Source organism: Dendrobates tinctorius, unplaced genomic scaffold, assembly GCF_039654945.1.
Source record: "Dendrobates tinctorius isolate UK_male_01 unplaced genomic scaffold, ASM3965494v1 ptg000032l, whole genome shotgun sequence".
NCBI classification, from domain to species: domain Eukaryota; kingdom Metazoa; phylum Chordata; class Amphibia; order Anura; family Dendrobatidae; genus Dendrobates; species Dendrobates tinctorius.
Window position 1 is genome coordinate 14,690,658 of NW_027361700.1, and position 15,679 is coordinate 14,706,336.

The 15,679-nt window shown below is 44.4% G+C and overlaps 1 protein-coding gene across 7 annotated transcripts in view; it reads left to right on the forward strand.

Annotated features, from left to right (window-relative positions):
- LOC141086429 (uncharacterized) overlaps positions 1-15,679 on the forward strand; it is a 54,829-nt gene that overhangs the window by 2,893 nt on the left and 36,257 nt on the right. For 4 of the 7 annotated variants that reach the window (XM_073572452.1, XM_073572451.1, XM_073572455.1 and 1 more), the window contains exons 2-3: positions 11,609-11,756; positions 11,837-12,315. In XM_073572452.1, coding sequence (XP_073428553.1) covers positions 11,653-11,756; positions 11,837-12,315 — 583 coding nt within the window. In that variant the 5' untranslated portion in view covers positions 11,609-11,652. Of the gene's footprint in view, positions 1-9,747; positions 9,866-11,608; positions 11,757-11,836; positions 12,316-15,679 lie in introns of those variants that run through there. The other 3 variants (XM_073572454.1, XM_073572456.1, XM_073572457.1) reach the window with 3 other exon arrangements.

Here is a 15,679-nt window from a genome sequence, read left to right on the forward strand (position 1 = left end):
CTTACTACAGAGATATGGGAGCAGAACAGAGCTTACTACAGAGATATGGGAGCAGAACAGAGGTTACTGTAGAGATATAGGAGCAGAACCGAGCTTACTATAGAGTTATTGGAGCAGAACCGAGCTTACTACAGAGATATGGGAGCAGAACCGAGCTTACTACAGAGATATGGGAGCAGAACAGAGGTTACTGTAGAGATATGGGAGCAGAACCGAGCTTACTATAGAGATATGGGAGCAGAACCGAGCTTAGTATAGAGATATGGGAGCAGAACAGAGCTTACTACAGAGATATGGGAGCAGAACAGAGCTTACTACAGAGATATGGGAGCAGAACAGAGCTTACTACAGAGATATGGGAGCAGAACAGAGCTTACTACAGAGATATAGGAGCAAAACGGAGCTTACTACAGAGATTATGGGAGCAGAACAGAGCTTACTACAGAGATATGGGAGCAGAACAGAGCTTACTACAGAGATATGGGAGCAGAACAGAGCTTACTACAGAGATATAGGAGCAAAACGGAGCTTACTACAGAGATATGGGAGCAGAACTGAGCTTACTACAGAGATATGGGAGCAGAACGGAGCTTACTACAGAGATATGGGAGCAGAACTGAGCTTACTACAGAGATATGGGAGCAGAACCAAGCTCACTACGGAGATATAGGAGTAGAACCAAGCTTACTACAGAGATATGGGAGGAGAACCGAGCCCTAAGAAAAAAAATGGAACCAGAGTGCCCCTATCACTAACTAATAATGTCCTCTCAGTGCCCACAAAGCTCTGAATATACAGAATGATGGTCCTACATACCACAAAACAAAATACGATGGTCCCCAAAGCCCTTTATTATACATTGAGGACCCCAGATCTCCCTATATATGGTAAAATGACTACATAGCCCCTATATAAAATAAGATGTTCCCATTGCCCCTAAATATAGTATTATGGACCCCAATGACCCTATATACAGCATGAAGGTCCCCCTGTCCCCTATATATAGTATGAAGGTCCCCACTGCTCCCTGTATATAGTATGAAATCCCCACTGCCCCCTATGTCTATACAGTTGAAACCAGAAGTTTACATCCACTATATACTGTATAAAAATACAAATCTGCATGTTTTTCTCTATCTGACATGAAATCAGAATAAACCTTTCTCGTTTTAGGTCATATGTGTCTTTTTATATAGTTTATGGAAACTTCAGGTTTCAACTGTATAGTATGATGGCCCCACTGCCCTGTATATATAGTATAAAGGTCCACACTGCACCATATAAATAGTTTGATGGCTCCAGTTGCCCCCATGTATATAGTAGGATGGTCCCAGTTCCCCCATATATATAGTATGATGACCCCAGTTCCCTCATATATAAAGTATGATGGTCCCACAGCCCCATATATATAGTGTGAAGGCACCAGTTCTCCCAATATATATAGTAAGATATCCCCAGCTCACCCCATATATATGATGACCCCAGTTCCTATATATATATATATATTGAATGGCTCCAGTTCTCCCATGTATATAGTATGATGGCCCCAGTTCCCCCCTTGTATATATTGAGATGGCCTCAGTTCCCTCACATGTATAGTAGGATGGCCCCAGTTCCCCCACATATATAGTAGGATGGCCCCAGTTCCCCATGTATATAGTATGATAGCCCGAGACCCCCCTGTATATAGTATGATGGCCCCAGTTCCCCCATATATATAGTAGGATGGCCTCATTTCCCTCAAATATATATAGTAGGATGACCCCGTTTCCCCCATATATATAGTAGGATGACCCCAGTATCCTTATATATAAAGGATGATAGCCCCAGTTCACTCCTATATATAGTATGATGGCCCCAGTTTACTTGTATGTATATACAGTGCCTACAAGTAGTATTCAACCCCCTGCAGATTTAGCAGGTTTGATAAGATGCAAATAAGTTAGAGCCTTCAAACTTCACACAAGAGCAGGATTTATTAACAGATGCATAAATCTTACAAACCAAAAAGTTATGTTGCTCAGTTAAATTTTAATAAATTTTAAACATACAAGTGTGGGTCAATTATTATTCAACCCCTAGGTTTAATATTTTGTGGAATAACCCTTGTTTGCAATTACAGCTAATAATCGTCTTTTATAAGACCTGATCAGGCCGCACAGATCTCTGGAGTTATCTTGGCCCACTCCTCCATGCAGATCTTCTCCAAGTTATCTAGGTTCTTTGGTTGTCTCATGTGGACTTTAATCTTGAGCTCCTTCCACAAGTTTTCAATTGGGTTAAGGTCAGGAGACTGACTAGGCCACTCCAACACCTTGATTTTTTGCCTCTTGAACCAGGCCTTGGTTTTCTTGGCTGTGTGCTTTGGGTCGTTGTCTTGTTGAAAGATGAAATGACGACCCATCTTAAGATCCTTGATGGAGGAGCGGAGGTTCTTGGCCAAAATCTCCAGGTAGGCCGTGCTATCCATCTTCCCATGGATGCGGACCAGATGGCCAGGCCCCTTGGCTGAGAAACAGCCCCACAGCATGATGCTGCCACCACCATGCTTGACTGTAGGGATGGTATTCTTGGGGTCGTATGCAGTGCCATCCAGTCTCCAAACGTCACGTGTGTGGTTGGCACCAAAGATCTCGATCTTGGTCTCATCAGACCAGAGAACCTTGAACCAGTCTGTCTCAGAGTCCTCCAAGTGATCATGAGCAAACTGTAGACGAGCCTTGACATGACGCTTTGAAAGTAAAGGTACCTTACGGGCTCGTCTGGAACGGAGACCATTGCGGTGGAGTACGTTACTTATGGTATTGACTGAAACCAATGTCCCCACTGCCATGAGAGCTTCCCGGAGCTCCTTCCTTGTTGTCCTTGGGTTAGCCTTGACTCTTCGGACAAGCCTGGCCTCGGCACGGGAGGAAACTTTCAAAGGCTGTCCAGGCCTTGGAAGGCTAACAGTAGTTCCATAAGCCTTCCACTTCCGGATGATGCTCCCAACAGTGGAGACAGGTAGGCCCAACTCCTTGGAAAGGGTTTTGTACCCCTTGCCAGCCTTGTGACCCTCCACGATCTTGTCTCTGATGGCCTTGGAATGCTCCTTTGTCTTTCCCATGTTGACCATGTATGAGTGCTGTTCACAAGTTTGGGGAGGGTGTTAAATAGTCAGAAAAGGCTGGAAAAAGAGATAATTAATCCAAACATGTGAAGCTCATTGTTCTTTGTGCCTGAAATACTTCTTAATACTTTAGGGGAACCAAACAGAATTCTGGTGGTTTGAGGGGTTGAATAATAAATGACCCTCTGAATAAACTTTTTACAATTTAAAAAAAAAAATTAAACAAAGAAATAACATTCTTTTTTGCTGCAGTGCATTTCACACTTCCAGGCTGATCTACAGTCCAAATGTCACAATGCCAAGTTAATTCCGAATGTGTAAACCTGCTAAATCTGCAGGGGGTTGAATAATACTTGTAGGCACTGTATATATATATATATATATATATATATATATATATATATATTAGTATTATGGCCCCAGCCCCCATATATACAGTATGGTGGTCCCAATTCCACCCCATATACATAGTAGGATGGCCGCAGTTTCCCCCCCATATATTCAGTAGGATGGCGGCAGTTTCCCCCCCATATATACAGTATGATGGCCGCATTTCACCCCCCCATATACAGTATGATGGCCGCAGTTTCCTCCCCCATACAGTTGTGGCCAAAAGTATTGACACCCCTGCCATTCTGTTAGATAATACTCAGTTTCTTCCTGAAAATGATTGCAAACACAAATTCTTTGGTATTATTATCTTCATTTAATTTGTCTTAAATGAAAAAAACACAAAAGAGAATGAAGCAAAAAGCAAAACATTGATCATTTCACACAAAACTCCAAAGATGGGCCAGACAAAAGTATTGGCACCCTCAGCCTAATACTTGGTTGCACAACCTTTAGCCAAAATAACTGCAACCAACCGCTTCCGGTAACCATCAATGAGTTTCTAACAATGCTCTGCTGGAATTTTAGACCATTCTTCTTTGGCAATCTACTCCAGGTCCCTGATATTTGAAGGGTGCCTTCTCCAAACTGCCATTTTTAGATCTCTCCACAGGTGTTCTATGGGATTCAGGTCTGGACTCATTGCTGGCCACCTTAGAAGTCTCCAGTGCTTCCTCCCAAACCATTTTCTAGGCTTTTTGAAGTGTGTTTTGGGTCATTGTCCTGCTGGAAGACCCATGACCTCTCAGGGAGACCCAGCTTGTTTGACTGTAGGGACTGTGTTGTTTTCTCTGAATGCCTCTTTTTTTCTCCTGTAAACTCTATGTTGATGCCTTTGCCCAAAAAGCTCTACTTTTGTCTCATCTGACCAGAGAACATTCTTCCAAAACGTTTTAGACTTTTTCAGGTAAGTTTTGGCAAACTCCAGCCTGGCTTTTTTATGTCTCGGGGTAAGAAGTGGGGTCTTCCTGGGTCTCCTACCATACAGTCCCTTTTCATTCAGATGCCGACGGATAGTACGGGTTGACACTGTTGTACCCTCGGACTGCAGGGCAGCTTGAACTTGTTTGGATGTTAGTCGAGGTTCTTTATCCAACATCCGCACAATCTTGCGTTGAAATCTCTTGTCAATTTTTCTGTTCGTCCACATCTAAGGAGGTTAGCCACAGTGCCACAGTCCCCCCATATATACAGTAGGATGGCCGCAGTTTCACCCCCCCATATATACAGTATGATAGCCGCAGTTTCACCCCCCCATATATACAGTATGATGGCCGCAGTTTCACCCCCCCATATATACAGTATGATGGCCGCAGTTTCACCCCCCCATATATACAGTATGATGGCCGCAGTTTCACCCCCCCATATATACAGTATGATGGCCGCAGTTTCACCCCCCCATATATACAGTATGATGGCCGCAGTTTCACCCCCCCATATATACAGTATGATGGCCGCAGTTTCACCCCCCCATATATACAGTATGATGGCCGCAGTTTCCTCCCTCATATATACAGTAGGATGGCCGCAGTTTCCCCCCCATATATACAGTAGGATGGCCGCAGTTTCCCCCCCATATATACAGTAGGATGGCCGCAGTTTCACCCCCCCATATATACAGTAGGATGGCCGCAGTTTCACCCCCCCATATATACAGTAGGATGGCCGCAGTTTCACCCCCCCATATATACAGTAGGATGGCCGCAGTTTCACCCCCCCATATATACAGTAGGATGGCCGCAGTTTCACCCCCCCCTATATACAGTATGATGGCTGCAGTTTCCTCCCTCATATATACAGTAGGATGGCCGCAGTTTCCCCCCCATATATACAGTAGGATGGCCGCAGTTCCCCCCCATATATACAGTAGGATAGCTGCAGTTCCCCCCCATATATACAGTAGGATGGCCGCAGTTTCCTCCCTCATATATACAGTAGGATGGCCGCAGTTTCCTCCCTATATATACAGTAGGATGGCCGCAGTTTCCCCCCCATATATACAGTAGGATGGCCGCAGTTCCCCCATATATACAGTAGGATAGCCGCAGTTTCCTCCCTCATATATACAGTAGGATGGCCGCAGTTTCCTCCCCCCATATATACAGTATGATGGCCGCAGTTTCCTCCCTCATATATACAGTAGGATGGCCGCAGTTTCCTCCCTATATATACAGTAGGATGGCAGCAGTTTCCCCCCCATATATACAGTAGGATGGCCGCAGTTCCCCCCATATATACAGTAGGATAGCCGCAGTTTCCTCCCTCATATATACAGTAGGATGGCCGCAGTTTCCTCCCCCCATATATACAGTATGATGGCTGCAGTTTCCTCCCTCATATATACAGTAGGATGGCCGCAGTTTCCTCCCTATATATACAGTAGGATGGCCGCAGTTTCCTCCCCCCATATATACAGTATGATGGCCGCAGTTTCCTCCCCCCATATATACAGTAGGATGGCTGCAGTTTCCTCCCTATATATACAGTAGGATGGCCGCAGTTTCCCCCCATATATACAGTAGGATGGCCGCAGTTCCCCCCATATATACAGTAGGATGGCCGCAGTTTCCTCCCTATATATACAGTAGGATGGCCGCAGTTCCCCCCATATATACAGTAGGATGGCCGCAGTTTCCTCCCTATATATACAGTAGGATGGCAGCAGTTTCCTCCCCCCATATATACAGTAGGATGGCTGCAGTTTCCTCCCTATATATACAGTAGGATGGCCGCAGTTTCCCCCCCATATATACAGTAGGATGGCCGCAGTTCCCCCCATATATACAGTAGGATGGCCGCAGTTTCCTCCCTATATATACAGTAGGATGGCCGCAGTTCCCCCCATATATACAGTAGGATGGCTGCAGTTTCCTCCCTATATATACAGTAGGATGGCCGCAGTTTCCCCCCCATATATACAGTAGGATGGCCGCAGTTCCCCCCATATATACAGTAGGATGGCCGCAGTTTCCTCCCTATATATACAGTAGGATGGCCGCAGTTCCCCCCATATATACAGTAGGATGGCCGCAGTTTCCTCCCTATATATACAGTAGGATGGCAGCAGTTTCCTCCCTCATATATACAGTAGGATGGCCGCAGTTTCCCCCCCCATATATATAGTAGTATGGCCGCAGTTTCCCCCCAATATATAGTAGGATGGCCGCAGTTTCCCTCGCATTTATATAGTAGGATGGCCCCAAAGCCCGTTCACATAAAAAATAATAAAGTTTATACTCACCTCATCCTGATTCCAGGCACCGCAGTCTCCGTCTCCTCTTCTGGCCTGTAGAGACTAGAGCGGTGCGAGACAATGCCGTCATTGTGCCGCCTGCGTGCACATTACAGTCAGTCTCATAAGCCGCGGACCGCGGCTGCTGTAAAGTGGAGCGACGTTACATGATCACACAGCGACGCCAAATAAACCGCTGCACTAATTGCACTCAACCTTTCATCGCGCAGCTGAGGAAAGACATCACGGCCCTGTCACTATCTGCTGCCGGCCGCATGACCGCACAGCAGACATGGCCGCACGCAGTTCACTATGCAAGGCCATCAGGAGGCCGGCAGCTGCTGGGGGAGCGGCCCGGGAGGCATTTGCCTCCCTGCCACCCGGCCCAGCCCGCCCCTGATCTGCACCAAATCTGCATCTGAGGTCACTGGCAGGCCACCTGCGTTTTTCCACATGCGTTTTTGATGCGTTTTTTTTGTCACTTGAAATAAAGCTAATTGAAAGGTGGCTTCTGGGAAGAAAAGTGATTTCCTGTTTGCAGATATATTGTGGTATGTTCCCACGGTCAGTAAACGCTGCGGGTTGGATGCTGTGTACATCTGCAGCGTCCAACCGGCTGTGTCCGGCTGTTACAGCATAGTGCACCAATGCCCGCGGCTCACCCACAGAGACGGACATGCGGTGCGTCTTTACCTGACCGCAGCATGTCAGTTTATGTAGCTGTGTAAATTACCCATTCACTATCATTAGATGCGGTAAAACCGCATTATCTTCTTAGTCACATGTGTATTAAGTGTGGGAACGTAGCTTACCATGCATTTGTACTAATTTTAATCTTGTGACACAGCTGTACGTACATGACACAGGAAGTGGAGGAAAGCATAGAGAGAGGTCCCCTCCTTTTTAATAAATAAATAGTAATTTAAAAAAAAATAGCGTAGGGTCCCCCTATATTTGTTAACCAGCCAGAGTAAAGCAGACTACTGGGACTGGTATTTCAGGCTGGTAAGGATCCAATTATCCTTGAACCTTACCAGCCTGATAATATCAGGCCGCAGGAGTCTGCTTACCTTGGATGGTTAACAAAAATAATGGGATCCCCTCCAAAAAAAAAACAGCGTGGGGTCCCCCTATTTTTATTAACCAGCCAAGGAAAAAGAAGACAGCTGCGGCCTGGTATTCTCAGGCTGGCGAGGCCCATGGATTTTGGCCCTCACCAGCCTAAAAATAGCAGCCCGCAGCAGCCTCACAACTGGTGCATCCAAAGATACGCCAATTGTGGCACTTAACCCGGCTCTTCCCACTTGCCCTGTAGCGGTGGCAAGTGGGGTAATATTTGTGGGATTGATGTCACCTTTCTATTGTCTGGTGGCATCAAGCCCACAGCTTAGTAATGGAGAAGCGTCTATAAGACACCCATCCATTACTAATCCTATAGTTACATGGCAAATAAAGACACAGCCAAAGTAAAGTCCTTTAATTGAAATAATGACACAGACTCCTTTAATATTATTAATTAAACCAGATGTACTGCATCGCCTATTCCACCGACACCCTCGTTCTCCTGTAAGAGAAATAAAATAAAAAAGCAACAATATACCATACCTGTCCACTGAGAAGATATACACACTGTCCCATGACTAGTCCAGTTCTGCTACATCTGGATGCCTTTGGCTGAACGGTGGCATTATGCCACCACTCAGCTTGACATCCAGAATACAGTGGAGCTTTAAACTAATGACCGGCAGTCACGTGCACGGCAGTTCTCGTGCACAGCTTATTGCGAGAACTGCAGTGGATGCAAACTTCCGGTTGAAACAAGGTAAGACATTATTTAAATTAGTACACACACGTAGTAAGCTGTGTTCCTGCACTTAATACTGAGCGTCTCCACAACATAAATAGACATGCTGCGGTCTGGAAAGACGCGCCGCATGTCCGTTTACGCAGGGATGCTGCGGACATCTTTGCACGCATAGTGGACATGGGATTTCTTGAAATTCCATTCCCTATGCTGTAACATCTGGACGCTGCGAGTTTGACGCTGTGAATGGTCTGACCGTGGAAACATGGCCTTATGGTCCAATTTACATTGAAAGATTATTTTCACACGTTGTGTTGTGGTTGAATTTTATTTTTTGCTGCCTTTTTATGCACATTAAAAGCTGCATTTTACAGTACCAGCAAAAGCTGTGAGATATCAGAAATCTCATGCACACATATTGTTTTTTTGGCGTAACTGAATTGGAAAACTCGCATCATGTCACTTTCAGGATTTTTGCAGCTTTTTTCACCCATAGAAAACAATGAGCAAGTGCAATAATGCAGCAAAAACGCAGGTATCAGGTTTTGATGTGTTTTTAGTGAAATAAGCAGGTACAGCAGGATGTGAAACCCATTTATAAGACAAAAATTCTCTTATGTGTTAAAAAAAAAAAAAGTGACAAAAAGATGACATCGGCGTGCTGTGGTCTTTTCATCAGCAGAATCGATCAAATTGGCACATCTGTGTTTTTTTGCGTACAGTCGATCGTTTTTTTGACAATCCCTGAAAAAGTGATCGGCTCTGTTGGGCTATTTGATTTCGTCAGAGCCCACTTTGTTTTTTGATGACAGTGGAGGCCAAACGTGATGCCCCGTAGAAGAGCATGTGTCTCTGCTGTCAATCAAAAGGTGGCACCAGTGGCGAGAAGAGGTGCCAAGAACTACAAGGGCACTGACTTGTCAGTCATTGCATTTGCAAAACTAATTTTCATATGAATTAAAGATGGATTTTGGTGTGACGCAGCACTGGAGAGCGATGAGATGGTTCACCCCATCCTGTGCTAACTCTGGTTTTTTAGTGAAAGTCTTGCTGAAAGATTGACTCTGAATAAAAAAAGGCAGGTGATCTGTCCTTTTTAAAGACTTACGTCAGAAAATTTCCATTAGTTCCACGATTTTAAGCGAATAATGTTTTCTTCATATATTAGTGCACATAAGTAATTCTGTTTTGCAGTTGAGTTGTCAGCTGATTTATGCAACATAATATTCAGAATAGAAAGTGGCAGCACCCAAGGGCAGCAATATGGATGTACACTATTAAAGAAAAATCTGAAAATGACATGAAAATCATCCATTGGAAACAATATAATGTAGGTATAGCCAATATTCACCAGTAGGATCTGTTTATGTAGTTGCATGGTTGCATCAGATTGTCCTCATACATATCTATAACGACTTGATGATTTGTTACATTTTTAAGTGCAAAAGGATAACGGTATTGTCCTCCATTATGTAAAACGGATACAGCAGTAGTAATGCCTATACTGTAGTCACCTTTCCACTTTTGACTTTTTCAGTCAGACTGTAGTGTCAGCTGCCAGAGGAGGAAGGAGACTGAGCTCACAGCCTACCCACAGCATAGGTTAAAGAATTGTCGTCAAAAATTTTGTATTCCTAATTATGTACACTTGTGCTCAAAAGTTTACATACCATGGCAGAATTTTTACTTTCTTGGCTTTTTTTCAGAGAATATGAATGATAACGCCAAACCTTTTTCTCCACTCATGGTTATTGGTTGGGTGAAGCCATTATTTGTGAAACTACTGTGTTTTCTCTTTTTAAATCATAATGACAACCCAAAACATCCAAATAACCCTGATCAAAAGTTCACATACCCTGGTGATTTTGGCCTGATAACATGCAAAGTAGTTGACACAAATGGGTTTGAATGGCTACTAAAGGTAACATCCTCACCTGTGACCTGTTTGCTTGTAATTAGTGGGTGTGCATAAAAGCTGAGTGAGTTTCTGGGATCCAGACAGACTCTTGCATCTTTCATCCAGCCACTGACGGTTCTGGAGTGTGAGTCATGGGGAAAGCAAAAGAATTATCAACAGATCTACGAGAAAAGGTAGTTGAATTGTATAAAGCAGGAAAGGGATACAAAAAGATATCCAAGGAATTGATAATGCCAGTCAGCAGCGTTCAAACTGTGATTAACAAATGGAAAATCGGTCAGTAAAAATTCTGCCAGGGTATGTAAACTTTTGAGCACAACTGTATATGATGGTGTAAGTGTAGTAAAATAGACTGTCTTCTATGGTTTCCAGCGCTGCTCTGGTCCCACTTGACAGCTTAGACAGAGTCTATTCTAATTCTGAGGCTCAGAACAAGGGTATGTTTCCATGTGGCGTAATACATCCGGATTTGCTGCGGATTGAACACTGCGTACAGCCGCAGCGTCCAACGCGCAGCGTCTAGATGTTACAGCATAGTGGAGGGGATTTTATGAAATCCCATTTCCACTATGCGTACAAAGACGCGGGTGACACACCAACGAAACCGGACATGCGGTGTGTCTTTATAGACCGCAGCATGTCTATTAATCTTACGGAGATGCTCATGACATTGAGGTATATTTTATTCTAATAACACTGTTATAATCTCGCTGTAATTTGCAGTGTGTTCGCCTTTCACAGATGACTGCCACGTCTGACAGACACACTCTCCGGATGCTAATTATCGCCTCTAACATGCTCTGCTTTTACTTACATAGGGATTCCAGACCTGACAGGTTCCCTTTAACAGCATGTGGTATGAAAATGATTCATGAAACAACCTTTTTTACAGATGTGATTTTTATTTTTTTTTCCTCTTTTTAACAATTCTTCATTTTAAATTTTAAATGCGGTATACATTCAAAATAAAGGAATTATACATTTATCACTGGACTTTCTTAGTTCTGAAAAACAATGTGATTTACTGTTGAGTGTAACTTAAAAATACACTATTTTTTCCTCTTTAACCCATATATTGGTCAGTAGCAAACATCACTTTCCAAGGTTGTCATCTTCATATAATCACAGGTTTCATTTCCCATCTGTCCGTTTTAGGTCACTAAAGTATGTCTTTGTGAAGACCACTCAAGATAAAACAGATGAACCGTTGTGAAGAACCTGAACCCAGGCAAGAAGAGTCGGACAGCACGCTCAATAATGTGCCTACACACTGTCTGCAAGATGGAGCTGCACACACAGGCAGGTAAATGAAAAAGATAAAATGTGGTAGATCTTAGAAGAATTATTAAGGTCAATGATAATATCTTTGTCTGGATGTTCTAGATGTTTGTCTTCATCAATATTGCACAAATCCGAAGAGGACTTTTCCACCAGGAAACGTCAGAGAACCTTGAATGGACCTCTGTGCTCGGCCACAATTCCTTGGCACCACACTGCCACTTTGCATGACGTTCAAAGAACTAATGAACATGATAGGAGTCTTTCAAACAGAGACTCAGGATATCTCCAAGGTCCTGTAGGACACCACTGGAGTGCACGGTCAGGAAGCCGGGTCACTGCGCTATATTCAGAGTTAGTGCGGGAGCTTGAGGCACAGATTGCAGAACTGCATCAAATCTTGACTTCTCGAGATGAAGCTGCTGAAGTGCAAAAATGGAGAATCCAAGAACTGGAGAAAGAGAATCAAGAACTAAGAAGGCACGTGCAGACGTTGGAGGAGCAGAATGATGCTTTGTCTCATAGAGGAATCTGTGCAATAAAAGAAGGTGATCGTCTTATTGGACCAGATGGTCAGTCTGTGGGTGAGCAGTCTTTAAAATGAGCAAATATCTGCATTATTTCCAACTCCTTAAAGTGTAACCACCCTTTTTAGACAATCTATAAGAATAACTTGTCCTGTGCTTGTACGTGACCGTTATATGATTTGTATCCTGTAGCCTTATGGCACTAGGAGCTACCGCAGCTTCTTTTTGTGTGCTCTGCCCTTTTCCTCTCTCCATAGTCTTCTTTAAGCAGCAGCTGTAATTTGACCCCTCACTGAAGACAGATTATAGCTTCACTGATACTGTTGATGTATGACAAGAAAAAAGTGTAGTTACTCTATGTAATGGGGTCTTCTGTGCTGTAATACCTCATACATTACCACCCCGTGTTTCAGGAGGTCCACTCTGCTTTTCCTCACTTCTCGATGAAGGACGCTGGCTCGAAAGGCTTTGTAACATGGGAACATATAAAAGATCACGGCTTCTCCACGTATTTCCAGTGTGACAACATTTTACTCACTGGTCTCAGAATATATATATACATACAGAGGACAGGACAATCAATATGTGGCGGGCCAGTAGATAACAGGCTCCAATTAAGACGCCGGACGTACATTACAATAGCCACAGATGGCCGGCGACCCCCGATCATTTACCGTGGAATTTACAAAGGTGGGGGGAGATCAGAAGTGGGATATCTCGTTTACCTCTGCCCAGGGGTCGCAGCCGGTTGGTTGCTGCATTAGGGGTATACATCTCACATTGCACCTATCATACATGCATCTCCTATTCGGGGTGCTGGGGGGTTCTGTAACACGGCTCCCCCTTTTCAGCGACGCGATCGGCATACACAGTCTGATCCTTAACGGATCGGCTTGGGGATGACCGAAGTCTATGGGGTTGGTACAAGTTCCGTTTGTCGACTTAGTCCATCGGCGTTACCATTTTGTTTGCCAGGTCAGTAGTGGATGGTGAAGTCTAGAGGTTGTAGGGCTAAACTCCACCGCAGTAATCTGGCGTTGTCTCCAGAGACCCGATTAAGCCACACTAGTGGATTATGGTCCGTTAGGAAGGAAAACTGTCGTCCATACAAATATGGTTGTAACTTCTTGAGTGCCCATACTACTGCCAGGCACTCCTTCTCGATGGCCGCATAGCTTACTTCGCAGGGCAGTAGTTTCCGACTCAGGTAAGCTACCGGGTGGTCTTGACCATCCTGCCTGACTTGGCTCAGCACTGCCCCAGTCCAAACATAGAAGTGTCTGTGTGAACAAGGAAACGTTTAGGCCTGTTTCACACATCAGTTTTTTCTGTCAGTTGTAATCCGCCAAAATGGCGGAAAACGGATCCATCTGCGTAGGACATCAACGTGTGCCACCGGACCGTTTTTTTGGACGGATCCGGCGAAGGAAGAAATTTAAAGAACAGGCCTTAGTTGGATCGGGTGCGGCCAATACCGGGGTATTTGTGAGGGCGTCCTTTAGCTGGCGGAAGGCTTCCTCACACTCGGGGGTCCAGGTTACCTGGCGGGGGAGGTTCTTACGGGTCAGATCAGTGAGGGGCTTGGCTATTCTGCTGTAATTGGGGACAAATTTCCTATAATACCCTGCTGTTCCTAGAAACGCCATGACCTGGGTTTTAGTGCGTGGGGTGGGTCAATTGGCTATGGCCTCAATCTTGGCTGGTTCTGGTCGCTGTTTCCCACTTCCCACCCAATGTCCTAAATACTGAACCTCTGCTTTGCCCACGTGACACTTGTTGGGATTCAAGGTGATTCCGGCCTTGAGGATCCTGTCCAATACTGTCTCTAGGTGATTTAGATGCTCATCCCATGTCGCGCTGTAGATGGCGATGTCATCCAGGTAGGCACAAGCATAGTCCCGGAGACCATCCAGAAGCCGGTCAGCCAGCCTCTGGAAGGTCGCAGGGGCATTCTTCATCCCGAATGGCATAATTCGAAACTGGAATAAACTGAACGGGGTGACAAATGCAGACTTGGCAATAGCGTCAGGACTGCCAATAGCCTTTAATAGAATCATAGAATCGTAGAGTTGGAAGGGACCTCCTGGGCCATCTGGTCCAACCCCCTGCTCAAAGCAGGATTCGCTAAATCATCCCAGTCAGATGTCTGTCCAGCCTCTGTTTGAAGACTTCCATTGAAGGAGAACTCACCACTTCTCGTGGCAGCCTGTTCCACTCATTGATCACTCTAACTGTCAAAAAGTTTTTTCTAATATCTAATCTGTGTCTCTTCCCATTCAGTTTCATCCCATTGCTTCTAGTCTTTCCTTGTGCAAATGAGAATAAAGTTGATCCTTCTACAATGTGACATCCCTTTAGATATTTGTAGACAGCTATTAAGTCTCCTCTCAGTCTTCTCTTTTGCAAACTAAACATTCCCAAATCCTGCAACCTTTCCTCATAAGACAGGGTTTGCAGACCGGTCACCATTCTGGTCGCTCTTTTCTGAACTTGCTCCAGTTTGTTGATGTCTTTTTTAAAATGTGGTGCCCAAAACTGGACACAATATTCCAGATGAGGTCTGACCAAAGAGGAGTAGAGGGAAATAATGACTTCACGTGATCTAGACTGTATGCTTCTGTTAATACATCCTAGAATTGCATTTGCCTTTTTTGCTGCTGCATCACACTGTTGACTCATATTCAGTCTGTGATCTATTAGTATACCCAAGTCTTTTTCACATGTGCTGTCACTTAGCCCTATTCCTCCCATTCTATATATGCTTTTTTCATTTTTATTGCCCAGATGTAGTACTTTGCATTTCTCCCTGTTAAAAACCATTCTGTTAGTTGCTGCCCACTTCTCCAGTTTATTTAAATCTTTTTGAATCCTCTCTCTCTCTTCTCTAGTATTAGCTATCCCTCCTAGCTTTGTGTCATCAGCAAATTTAATCAGTTTACCCTCAATTCCTTCATCTAAATCGTTGATAAAGATGTTGAACAATACAGGGCCCAGGACAGAGCCCTGTGGTACCCCACTTGAGACATTCTTCCAACTGGATGTGCAGCCATTTACGACCACTCTTTGGGTCCGATCACTAAGCCAGTTATGAATCCACCTAACAGTTGCCTTGTCCATTCCATACTTAGTCATTTTTTCAATAAGGATTGTATGAGAGACTTTGTCAAATGCTTTGCTGAAGTCAAGATATACTATATCTACAGCATTTCCTTGATCCACCCAATCAGTGATACCGTCATAGAAGGAAATTAAGTTAGTCTGACATGACTTATTAGTTACAAACCCATGCTGACTCTGTTTAATCACTTTGCATAGATCGATGGTGGTCAAATACTTTGCCCCCGCCAGCCGGTCTAACAACTCATCCACACGCGGCATGGGATACGCATCCGTCACCGTTTTCTCATTTAGCTTGCGATAG